The sequence below is a fragment of the Tachyglossus aculeatus genome, chromosome X4 (genome assembly GCF_015852505.1).
Source record: "Tachyglossus aculeatus isolate mTacAcu1 chromosome X4, mTacAcu1.pri, whole genome shotgun sequence".
NCBI classification, from domain to species: domain Eukaryota; kingdom Metazoa; phylum Chordata; class Mammalia; order Monotremata; family Tachyglossidae; genus Tachyglossus; species Tachyglossus aculeatus.
In genome coordinates this window covers 52,253,630-52,264,030 of record NC_052098.1, presented here as the reverse complement: position 1 = coordinate 52,264,030, position 10,401 = coordinate 52,253,630, and the positions used below count along the sequence as shown (strand labels likewise).

The 10,401-nt window shown below is 51.3% G+C and overlaps 1 protein-coding gene across 1 annotated transcript; it reads left to right on the top strand.

Moving 5' to 3' along the window:
• The first annotated feature begins 4,862 nt into the window (after window positions 1–4,862).
• Window positions 4,863–9,867, top strand: KLF4 (Kruppel like factor 4). The gene is given in 15 exon segments (XM_038770124.1): window positions 4,863–5,141; window positions 5,341–5,461; window positions 6,792–6,986; window positions 6,989–7,044; window positions 7,046–7,160; window positions 7,162–7,200; window positions 7,202–7,408; window positions 7,410–7,466; window positions 7,468–7,664; window positions 7,666–7,738; window positions 7,740–7,842; window positions 7,939–7,952; window positions 7,954–8,104; window positions 9,521–9,534; window positions 9,536–9,867. Coding segments are annotated over 15 exon segments (1,509 nt in total). The 5' UTR covers window positions 4,863–5,136; the 3' UTR covers window positions 9,698–9,867.
• Window positions 9,868–10,401: the final 534 nt, after the last annotated feature.

The window sequence follows — 10,401 nt, the reverse complement described above, 5'->3', positions numbered from 1 at the left end:
TTATGGACAAGTGGTTTGTGCTACTCCACTCGCACTCTCTCATCCCTGCCAGCTGGGTTTGATGGAATGGAATGACTGGGGAGTAGGGAGATTAATCTACCCTTCTTTAAACCTGCCAGTCTTACTGAGGAAACGCTTCCTTCCAAAAAGGTCACTTGGGAGTAAGAGTGGAATGTTGGATTCCACTTGAAAGTACCTTTTAAAAAAGCATTATCTCTTAGTACTCATAGCTCTCTATGATCATTCAATTAAAGATCGATTCGGATTTTTAAAAGCTAGAAATTTTCTTCGCAAAGGGTTACTTGGAAGAACAATGGGATGGAAGTGATCAACTCCCATAAGAACATCTGATAGTTATTAAGTATTTGGAAAATGACAATGCATTTTAAATAAATCAGTCTGGAGGTTACGGGATTACTTTTTTGTAAGCCTTTGAATGGAAGGAGAAAAAGAAAGAAGGAAATCTCTTGCTCCTAGTAATGTTCAGTGCCCTTCTAATACTGAACTACTAACCTCATTTTTTGTTTCAGAAAGGCAGGAGATTGTAAAAAATAGGAGGGGGGGTGAGGGGACGGGAGATGCTTTCATAAATCACAAGTTAGGGATCGTACACAAATTCTCTGGAGCCCTCTGGCTGGGACTGCATGGGGTGAACAGCTACAGGTTGAAAAAAAAAATTAACGGAGTATTTTAATGACATTTTCAATATCTTCTCGGGTGGCCAGCTAGTAATGATAGATTAGCTATTGTTCATTTGGGTTGCAATGTAGCACAGCGAAGATAGGTTAGAATCATGCAGGCAGCAAGGCCGCATAATTTTTCCATGAAAGCATGCCTCTTAATTGGCACGGGAATCTGCTCTATTGACAGGTTTGGGGGATGAGGGGAGAAAAAAGAGAAGAGAGTGGAAAAGCCTAAAATACTCCCTGCCAATCAGGCAGGTGTTCCTGGAGTGGGCTGGAAGGTGGAACCAGTAGAAGGGTAATCTTGCTTTCACAGCACAAAGAGAATTAAGTGTTCTCCATACAGATTTAGGCCCCATACATTTTTTTAATGCTTGTCCCATCTAGATTTGATCTCTCAAAGAGAAAATGAAAATGAGCATCTCAGAAAAATGGCCATATTGGCCCAGTGAACTCTCCGAGAGAGGAAGAGGAGGAGAGAGTGCTTTTGCTGAAATGAAAGTGGGTAGTAAATGATCACACAAGCACTGGGCAGAAGAATTTTTGAAACTAGCCCTGAATGTCAATTTCCACTGTAAAGCCTGTTGCGGGTTTCTTCGCCTCAGCCTGCAGGTAGTTTTTTTTTTAATCTAGAAGGGAGCCCCAGCTCAGTTTTCTGACCACGTTACTTAAAAAGTCAGAAGCACTGCATCCTTACCTTAAAACCAGGCTAGCGTTAAGGGGAGATTCGCCGAACAGAGTCAAATGTAAAGGTCGGCCACCAAAGTGCTGGGAATGGAGAAGCAATTGCTTGCTTTTAGGGTTCCGTATTAAGGATTTATTTAACTCTGATTTGAACACTTGAAACCAAATCCCTGCCTTCAGTTATTTAATGCACAACTTCTACTGACGTCAATGGGAGTTGTGTTCAAGTATCTTGGGCCAGAATTTGGCCCAGGTACCCTAAGCGAGTGCTATATGTACAGATGCGCATACATCTTCCCCAATCTGAAATATTTATATAGCTGGCCTCAATGTATCATTACCCTTCACGTCTCCACTTTAATCCCTTAGCACTGATGGTTTCCATCACATCCTCTGCCAAGTAATGCACTTCGTGCTGAGAAAAAAAATCTATTTTATAGCTCCAAGGACATTAATAATTAATATTCATACCACAAAACTTGTAATATCAGTTTGCTGAAAAAAGTCACCACTGAGCATTTAATTCTTCTTTAAAGGGTGTCTTTTATTATTATTTTAGAGTGCAATTTAGTCATCAAAGGTTTACTCAGCTTCATGTTTATAAATTATATAGGGCAGGGATTTAACCTCCTCTGGACTTACCTGTTATTAGAAGAAGAACTCAAAGAGGGAGGGTCACAACCTTTGTGGAGCACCTGGAATCTGCCCTTGAAGGAAAGGTGATTTGTGACGTTCTACAATCCTTTTCCATTTCAAGAAATCCACATCCAGATTTCCTTTTATGACACGATCAGCTGAGTAACCAAATGACTGATTGGCACGAAGGAACAGCCAAATTTTAACTCCGAAAGCACTGTTGAAATATGTATATTGACTATGGCAGTGAAAAGATGAATGCTTGTTATGTTCTGTTAATAATGTCATATTTATTATCACACACTGCAGCCCATCTGGGGCAATGGGACACGTAGCTTTACTGAAAGGAATTACCCCAGGCCTTCCGGGGGAAAAAACGAGAGGCCCGATTTCTACAAGGCGATGGCTACCAAAACGAAGAATCTCAAGCCCCTTCTTAATGTTTACATTCCAAGGGCTCCCTTGGCCAATCAACTGCTTTTCCAGGTTCATTTCTGCTTTCTCCTTACAGTGTCTGGAATGGAGAAAGGTGCCTTCCATTGGCTTATCAAAGCCACAAGAAGAAAACCGGCCATGCCCTTTAGGATTCTCTAGTATTCCGACAGTCCTACAGTCACCGCGAAGGGACATCGTTGGGTGTCTCTCTTTTCCCCCCCTTGGACATCTGACACATTTCTAAGAAATGAAATGAACGTGCCTACCACCTTCACCAGTGGTTATAGAATTCCAGAGAGGCTAAAGTACATCCAACCTTCTTTAGGCAGCCAAACTCTTCCCCTGCTAGGCCGCATGCCTTTCACCTGGAGCTACACCACACATCCCAGAATTACAATTTGGCTCACTGTGTGCCTTAGTTTATGGAAGTCATTCTGAATGTCATCCAAGATCTCTGGACCTACAGGGATTCTGCTGTTGGCAGGGAGAAAGAATTCTGTAGAGAGCGATTCTGTGGTCAATGATGAGTGAAAAATTGAAACACAAGCAGCACACTAATGCTAGGGCAAACCCAAACAGGTGATAACATAAAACGGGGCAAAATCCACTAAATGATTTTATACTTGGCAGTGTGCTGCTTCTATGTTTTTACATTGTTGGTTGGGACTGACATGTCAGTTATTCCTCTCTGAGATTACGAACAGGGTAGTGGAGCGGGAACCCTAACCGAGGTCTGGATCCAGGTTTCCATTTGCATTCAATCGTATTTATTGAGCGCTTACTGCATGCAGAGCACTGTCCTAAGCGCTTGGAAAGTTACAATTCAGCAACAGGAGACAATCCCTGCCCACAGGCAGGCTCGCACATTTTCCTCTGTTTTGTAAATGACAAGGCAAACCACGGGGGGTGGGGGGGCAGAAATATGAAGAGAAAAAGATGAGAGCAAGCACATTTCCTGTCTGGAAAATTACTGAGCATTAAAAAGAAAAAAAAAAAGGACAGCGTGAAATGGAAAAAAATGGTCGTTTTCATTCTGCATCCCGCGGGAGCTCTTCCTGTGGCCCTGGGCTGTTGCGACTACCACTGATTTAATAATACTAATAATGGTCTACGCAGACTTACGTTCCTCAAATCATCTCGTACACCTAAAACGACCTTTGGTGGATTTCCTAAAGGCAGTGCTGGAGGGCTGAGACGTCGGATCTCCCGGCCCGCCTTGCCAGGGCTGCTAGTGAATTGTCGCGTGGACCTTCAGCAACTCACTTCACTCTTTATGACTCAGTTTCTTCGGCTATAAAATGAGAGGAATAATGCTGTACTTGTAAAGCGCTTTGAGATCTCGGATGAAAGGGGCTTTTACGAGGCCCCAAGTTGGATCGTTTCCCGGTTTGGCTTCCACGACCAAACTTCTGACTGTCATTTCTCCTGTCCTCCTGGCCACTTGTTTCCTCCGTTCTCCCCGTCGCCGCCGGACCGGCTGAGCGGGGCAGATTCCCCCCCACTTTCCCCACTCCCCCTCGGGGCCGCCGCGGGTCCCTATTGGCGGGAGGCCGGGAAGGGGCAGCGTGTTTTGCTTCCCAAACTATCCCGACGCCGGGAGAGAGGAGGAGGAAAGGAAGAGGAGGGGGGGGAAGGGGGGGGAGGAGGAGGAGGGAGGAGGAGGAGGAGGGAGGAACCCCTCGGGGCTCGGGCGCTGCCCGCCACGGCCGTTCGTCCGCTGGCTGGCTGCTTGCCGCCGCCGCTGGCGTCAGGAGCGCTCCCTGCCAGCCAGGCTGCTCCGCTGACGTCACGGCCCAACCCCTCTCGAGCTCGGCTGCCCCCACGTGTTCTCGGAGTTTTGTTTACCCGTAACCCGTGGCAACGAAAACAAGGCGCGCGGGCGGAGACTGAGCGGGAGGGGCGGGAAGGCGGAGCCAGCCGGGGACTGGGGTGGCGGGCGGGCACGGGAGGGGCGAAAAGTTATAAGTAAGGAACGGACCAGCGCGCGGCTTGACAGTTCCGAACGCTGGAGTCGTTCAAAGCGCTGAAGCGTGCGGGGAGCAGCGGCGGCAGCAGCTGGAAGCCGCCAAGACCCCCCCCCGCTCCCCCCTTCCAGTCTTCCCCTCCCTCCTTCCCTTTCACTCCTCCCATCTCGGCACCCCCGAGCTCCTCCCGTGCCGCCTCTCATTCAACCGCCGCAGCTCCCATGGCAGCGGGGCAACTCGCCGCCGGCGCGAGCACGCAGTCCTCGGGAATCGCCTCGCGCAGCTTTGCATACCAATCCCCGCTGCTGCCGTTCGTGCTGCTGCTGAACTTGTCCTCTTGCCTCCGGTGATCCTTACCTGGCTGCTCAGGATCCGGGGCAGCGGCAATTGCCGCTAGCGCGCGCGCACACACGCAAACCGTCGTCTGTCCAGGTCTTCTTCCCGGGCAACGGAGCGAAAAGGAGCAAGCCTGTGATAGGCGAGATAGCATCTGATTTTCACCATATTTTTAAATTTACGACTTTGGTCATTTGTACATCTTTTATTTCTTGTTGCACCTCCAAAAACGATTTTCAAGGTTCTTGGGAATTGAGGGGTGCTTTTTGCTTTTCTTATCTGGGGGATTTTTTTTTTGGATTTTTTTTCTTCTCTTTTTTTTTTTTTTTTGGTTTTTGCAACTTGACGACACCGGCTATTTCGCGTTCCTGGAGACCTTTCCAGCCCCTCCTAGATTAATGAGGTACGTTCGGTTGTGATGGGTTTAGGGAAGGGGGACCTCGAGAAGGGGAACCAAGGACTGGCATTTGGGCATTACTTCTGGCGAAGATGTACTTGACAGAGTCGTTTGGGCGGGGTGGGGAGGCGCGTGTGAGCGATGTGCCCGCAGGGGTTGATGCTGACCCCTCTGTGCCCCCCCCCCCCCCCCCTTTCGATTACAGGCAGCCACCTGGTGAGTTTGACATGGCTCTCAGCGGCACTCTGCTCCCTTCCATCGCTACCTTCGCAGCTGGCCCGGCGGGCAGGGAGAAAGCCCTGAGACAGGCAGGTGCCACTAACAACGTGAGTATCTCCAACCCTCCGCCCAACGCTGTTCGTTCGGGCTACCCAGGTGTCACCTGTATGTCCGGGATGTGCAGCGGCCATCGCCCGCCGCTACGCCCAAGGGGTCGGGGAGCAGGCGGGAAAACCCCCTGATTAAGCGTCCCAAATGTATGTGCCCGAGTGGAGGGGCTGGCCCGGAGCACGACAGGGGCGGGGGAGAGGAGGTGTTTGCCGACTAAATCTGCGCAAGAGTTTGCTAAGGGAGTCGTCCTGGTGGCTGTCCCGTTCCTGGACTCTCCTCAGGGCGAAGAGCCCCCGGCGCTGCGATCGCTCTACCTAGTCCCCAGGACCTCGCCCCTGCCCCCCCGCCTTCGGGGGGTCCCCCCACGCCAATTTGGGGACGGTGGGCGGTGGGGACGCGTCCCCCCCCTTCTCCCCTCGCGCTTTGCAACCGGGAGCAGGAGACGGCTCCTCGGGAGTGGGCGGGAGGGAAGGAAGGAAAGCACCGGGAGCCGGAGAAGGCTCCTCGGGAGCGGGCGGAGGCGCCTGGCGAAGCGACCCGGCGCTCCATTGCGTTGTTCGGCGCTGCACGAGACTCGGGTGGGGAGGGGCGGGAGGCGGATCGAGGCGGAGGCTCCCCGGGAGACGGGGGGCGGGGGGCTGCGGCGCCGGGTGCGTGTGCAACCACCTGCGCGAACAATCAGTATTAACGTATACCAAAGTGGTCGCCAGACGTATCTCTCTCCCCGTGCCCGCACGCGCGCACCTTCCGTGGCGAAAGGTAGCCGGGGAGGAGCGGGGCATAGGTGGCGAGGTGGCCTCGCGGAGACCAGTCTGTGTCGGACGACCGCGGGGCGAGGTAGACCTTAAGGAAAGGGCTCCCGGAGGGGTGGGGGGGAGGCTCTTGCAGGTTGAACCGATATTTGAGTGGCCGGCTAACCTTGCAGTGGGCGTATGTGTATGCACCCTTCTGGAGTCGGACTGGAATTTGAGAGCGAGTGGGAGCGCCCTCCCTACACACGCACGCACGCACGCACGCCTCTCCCCGCCGAGGGTACAATCGGGGGGTGCCAGTGCCCGTCATTTGGGTGAGGGAGGGAGTGGTGGCGGCGTAGGTGGTTTGCGCGCATCCCCGTACAGCGGCCGGGGCATGGTCCGCCCACCGTGGGCAGGGGCTCAGACGGTGTCCATGGACCGTCCCGTCCCGTCCCCCCGCCCCCCTCACCGAGTTGGGTTTCGAGTGAAGCGGGGCAGGTCCGGGCCGCGGCGTCGGCGGCCGGCGGGGCCGAAGGCCGAGGTGAGTGCGGGCGGTAGTAACGCCGGCTCTCGCTGCGTGTCTTCCCCTCAGCGGTGGCGGGAGGAGCTGTCCCACATGAAGCGGGTAACTCCCGGTCCTGACCGGCCGCCCCTACGACCCTGGCGGCGGCTGCGGAGATGGAGAGCGGCGGCGGCGGCGGCGGGAACCCCCCCGGCGCTCCTGGCCCGGCGGGAGGCGGAGGAGTTTAACGACCTGCTGGACTTCGACTTCATCCTGTCCAACTCCCCTCATCCCACCAGGAGCCGGTGGCCGCCGCTGCGGTGTCATCCTCGGCCTCGTCGTCCCCCGTCCAGCAGCGGGCCGGCCACCTGCAGCTTCACTTACCCGCCCCTCCGGGCCGGGGTGGATCCGGGCGGGCCCGGGGGCGGCGGCGGCAACGGCAGCAGCAACGGCGGCGGCCGGCGGCCTCCTGTTCGGCCGCGAGCAGGCGCCCCCTCCGCGCCGCCCCCTTCAACCTGGCAGGACATCACGACGTGTCCCCCTCTGGTGGATTTGTAGCCGAGCTCATGAGACCCGACCTGGATCCGGTGTATATGCAGCAGCAGCAGCAGCAACAGCAACAGCAGCAGCAGCCCCTGCCAGGAGCAGCCTCCACGGGAAATTTTGTGGTAAAAGCCACGGTGAACATGGGAGAATACGGGAAACCAATCCATCATCAGTGTTAGTAAAAACAACCCCACCCCCTGTAGCCCGGACAATAGCCACCCCAATCGTGGTGGCCCCCTACAGCGGCGGGCCCAGGATTGTGCCCCTAAAATCAAGCAAGAGGCAGCCCCCCTCTTGCATAGGCCGACCCATGGAGGCCCCACCTCGGTTGGTGGGGTCCCGGCCCTCAGCAATGGCCAGAGGGCACAGCCCCCATGGTCCCCATGAGTTTCCCTTGGGGCGACCCCTCCCTAGCAGGGACTACCTCCTTGACTGCCGAGGAGCTGATGAACAGCAGCAGAGACTGCCACCCTTCAACTCAGGGGCCTAAGTCATCCAGCACTGCCACTTCCTCCCGGTTACCACCCGGGGCCCAATTACCCTCCTTTCCTGTCAGATCAGCTGCAGCCACAAGTCACTCCACTTCAGTATCAAGGTCAGTCTCCTTATCTCGCTAATTTTGAAGAGCCTTCTTTAAACGTGCATCCTTTGGTACCAGGGGTGATGTTGACTCCCCCCTCTTCACCTTTAGAGCTTATGCCACCAAGGTAGCTGCATGCCAGAAGAAACCAAACCAAAGAGAGGGCGCAGGTCATGGCCTAGGAAAAGGACGGCCACCCACACCTGTGATTACGCAGGCTGCGGCAAAACGTACACCAAGAGCTCTCACCTTAAGGCCCATCTTCGAACCCACACAGGTAAGGTATCTGAGGACGGAGGTGGAAAAACAAACACCAAAGCTGAAAAAGCTGGAAAGAGAGGAAAAGCTCCCAACGTGGCTGCGTTTGTCGGGGCAGAATGACAATTGGGCCAGACCCGACCCGGGGTCAGTCCCCCCGGGGTGGGGGCGGGCAGCGACCCAGAGAGTAAGAAGTCGACCTGGCGACCGGCACCCAGAGGCCCCTTTCTTTTGACTCACAGGTTACGTACTATGCGATGGATGGAGCTTGCCGGCCAAGAGGCTAGTGGTGTGATTGCCTGCATGTAGACTGGCGTTAGCCTTTTGTAACTTGTTCACTTAATGATTCGTGAGGCTGGGGTGGGGCGGGCTTTAAACACATCCTTAGTCTTCGGTGATGTTGCCGAGGGGAGTTTCCTTTCTAACCTCTCATTTTGAATTGACTTCTTTAACCAGAACCTCACTACTCCCATACTTTCTGAGTTACCTTGAAATTGTTTTCTTTTTGGAGAAGGTTAGCTATGTGATGATGCGCTGGGAAGAGTGAATTCATATTAGCATGGAAGCTCTTTTGGTGATTTATGGCTCCTCTTTAAGTTTGCCGCCCAAGAGCTGCCACCTGTGTTAATTGTGAATCAATTGCAGTGGTTAGGTGGAATGTCTCCGTGGGTGACAGTTACAGAAAGTTAAGGCTGAATTAAATTTGAAGACCTGAAACAACAAAATTTGAAAACAGTAGCGAGTTTAAGTTTTAGATCCGCTTCCATGTGGGATACTGAATACTATGAAAATCATCCTGCTGCCCAGGTGGACTAGCAATAGACTTTTTTTTGTTTAAGAGATGGCTGGTAAATTCCAGAGAACTCTAGTTTCAAAAAAGGATCAATTGAGGATCAACAGTTTCCAAGTGAAACTAAGTTCTGCTAGTATTGAGATTTTTTTGCCCTCTGTACAACAGTTTCTGCCTTCATTCTTGTGGATGCCTGGTGTGGTGTATTCTCCTGAGCTAACAGTCTTTTAAAACATCTCTAGCGTGACCACATTTTCCCTAACTTTTGCTTAAAGGACAGGAACATCATTTCCATTGTAAAACCTCAAGTGGACCTTTAATTCACTGCCTGTAGACATTCAAATTTGTCGTTGTCCGGAAATTAATGTGATAGTCTCTCCTTTAGGTTTCAATAAGGATTGCATATTAAGTGTTTATCATGGCTAAAATGATTTTTTAAGACCAGCCCTCACTTCTGAATCTCTAATTGGAGGACAAATGCTGATTTCTCTGTAAAAATAACATGGAAGATGAAAGTCCCAATTTAGGTGTTCGGGTCGCCTGTTAAATGAAAAGGTCTCCTGTGGCATGGAAACTGACCATAATTAGCCTGCTTTAGTCCATCAGAACCGCTTGACTAATTTTTAATTCTCTGTTCTTTTGTAGGCGAAAAACCTTATCCACTGTGATTGGGAAGGGTGCGGGTGGAAGTTTGCCCGCTCTGATGAACTGACCCGCCACTACAGGAAGCATACTGGCCACCGCCCATTCCAGTGTCAGAGATGTGATCGAGCATTTTCCAGGTCAGACCACCTTGCCTTACATATGAAGAGGCACTTTTAATCCAAAGCAGTGGATCTTTCCCATGCTGCCAGAAGAGATTCAGTATTTACTCTAAGACCATCTTCCAGACGAGGGAGGAACCCAGCTAAAGCACTACAGAGAATCAAGGTTGAATCTTCCAGAGGGGGAAAATATAGGCAAAACATAAATAAATGGATAATCAAGAGAAATTAGGGTTTTTTTGTTGTTGTTGGCTTTTTTTTTTGTTTTGTTTTTTTTTTGTTTTTTGTTTGGGTTTTTTTTTTGGTTTTTGTTTTTTTACAAATCAAAAAACCCATTTGGGGTCTGAGACTGGATCTTCTATCATTCCATTTTGAAATCCAACTTGAAAATTCCTAGACTGCAAGATGCCAAGGAGAGACTGGAAGTCATGGATATCAGGGTTTAAATAGATTGTGCAAGGGGGAGGGGAGGCGACATTCCCAAGAATTGTGTTTCAATGCACATATAGATATATAAACAACATCCCTATATTCTCTTTGCCTTCTAAAAGCCAATGTTATGATATTAGACTAAGAGGAAGAAATTCAGGTACAGAAATACATTTAAAAGCCTAATTCATGGTGCTTAGTGACTGTTGGTTCTAAAGGTACCAAATAAAGGAAGCCAAAGTTCTCAAACTGCTGCATATTTGACAAGGAAATATATTTTTGTCTTCCGATCTATGTTTATGACCTAAGTCAGGTAAATTAACCTGGTTTTAC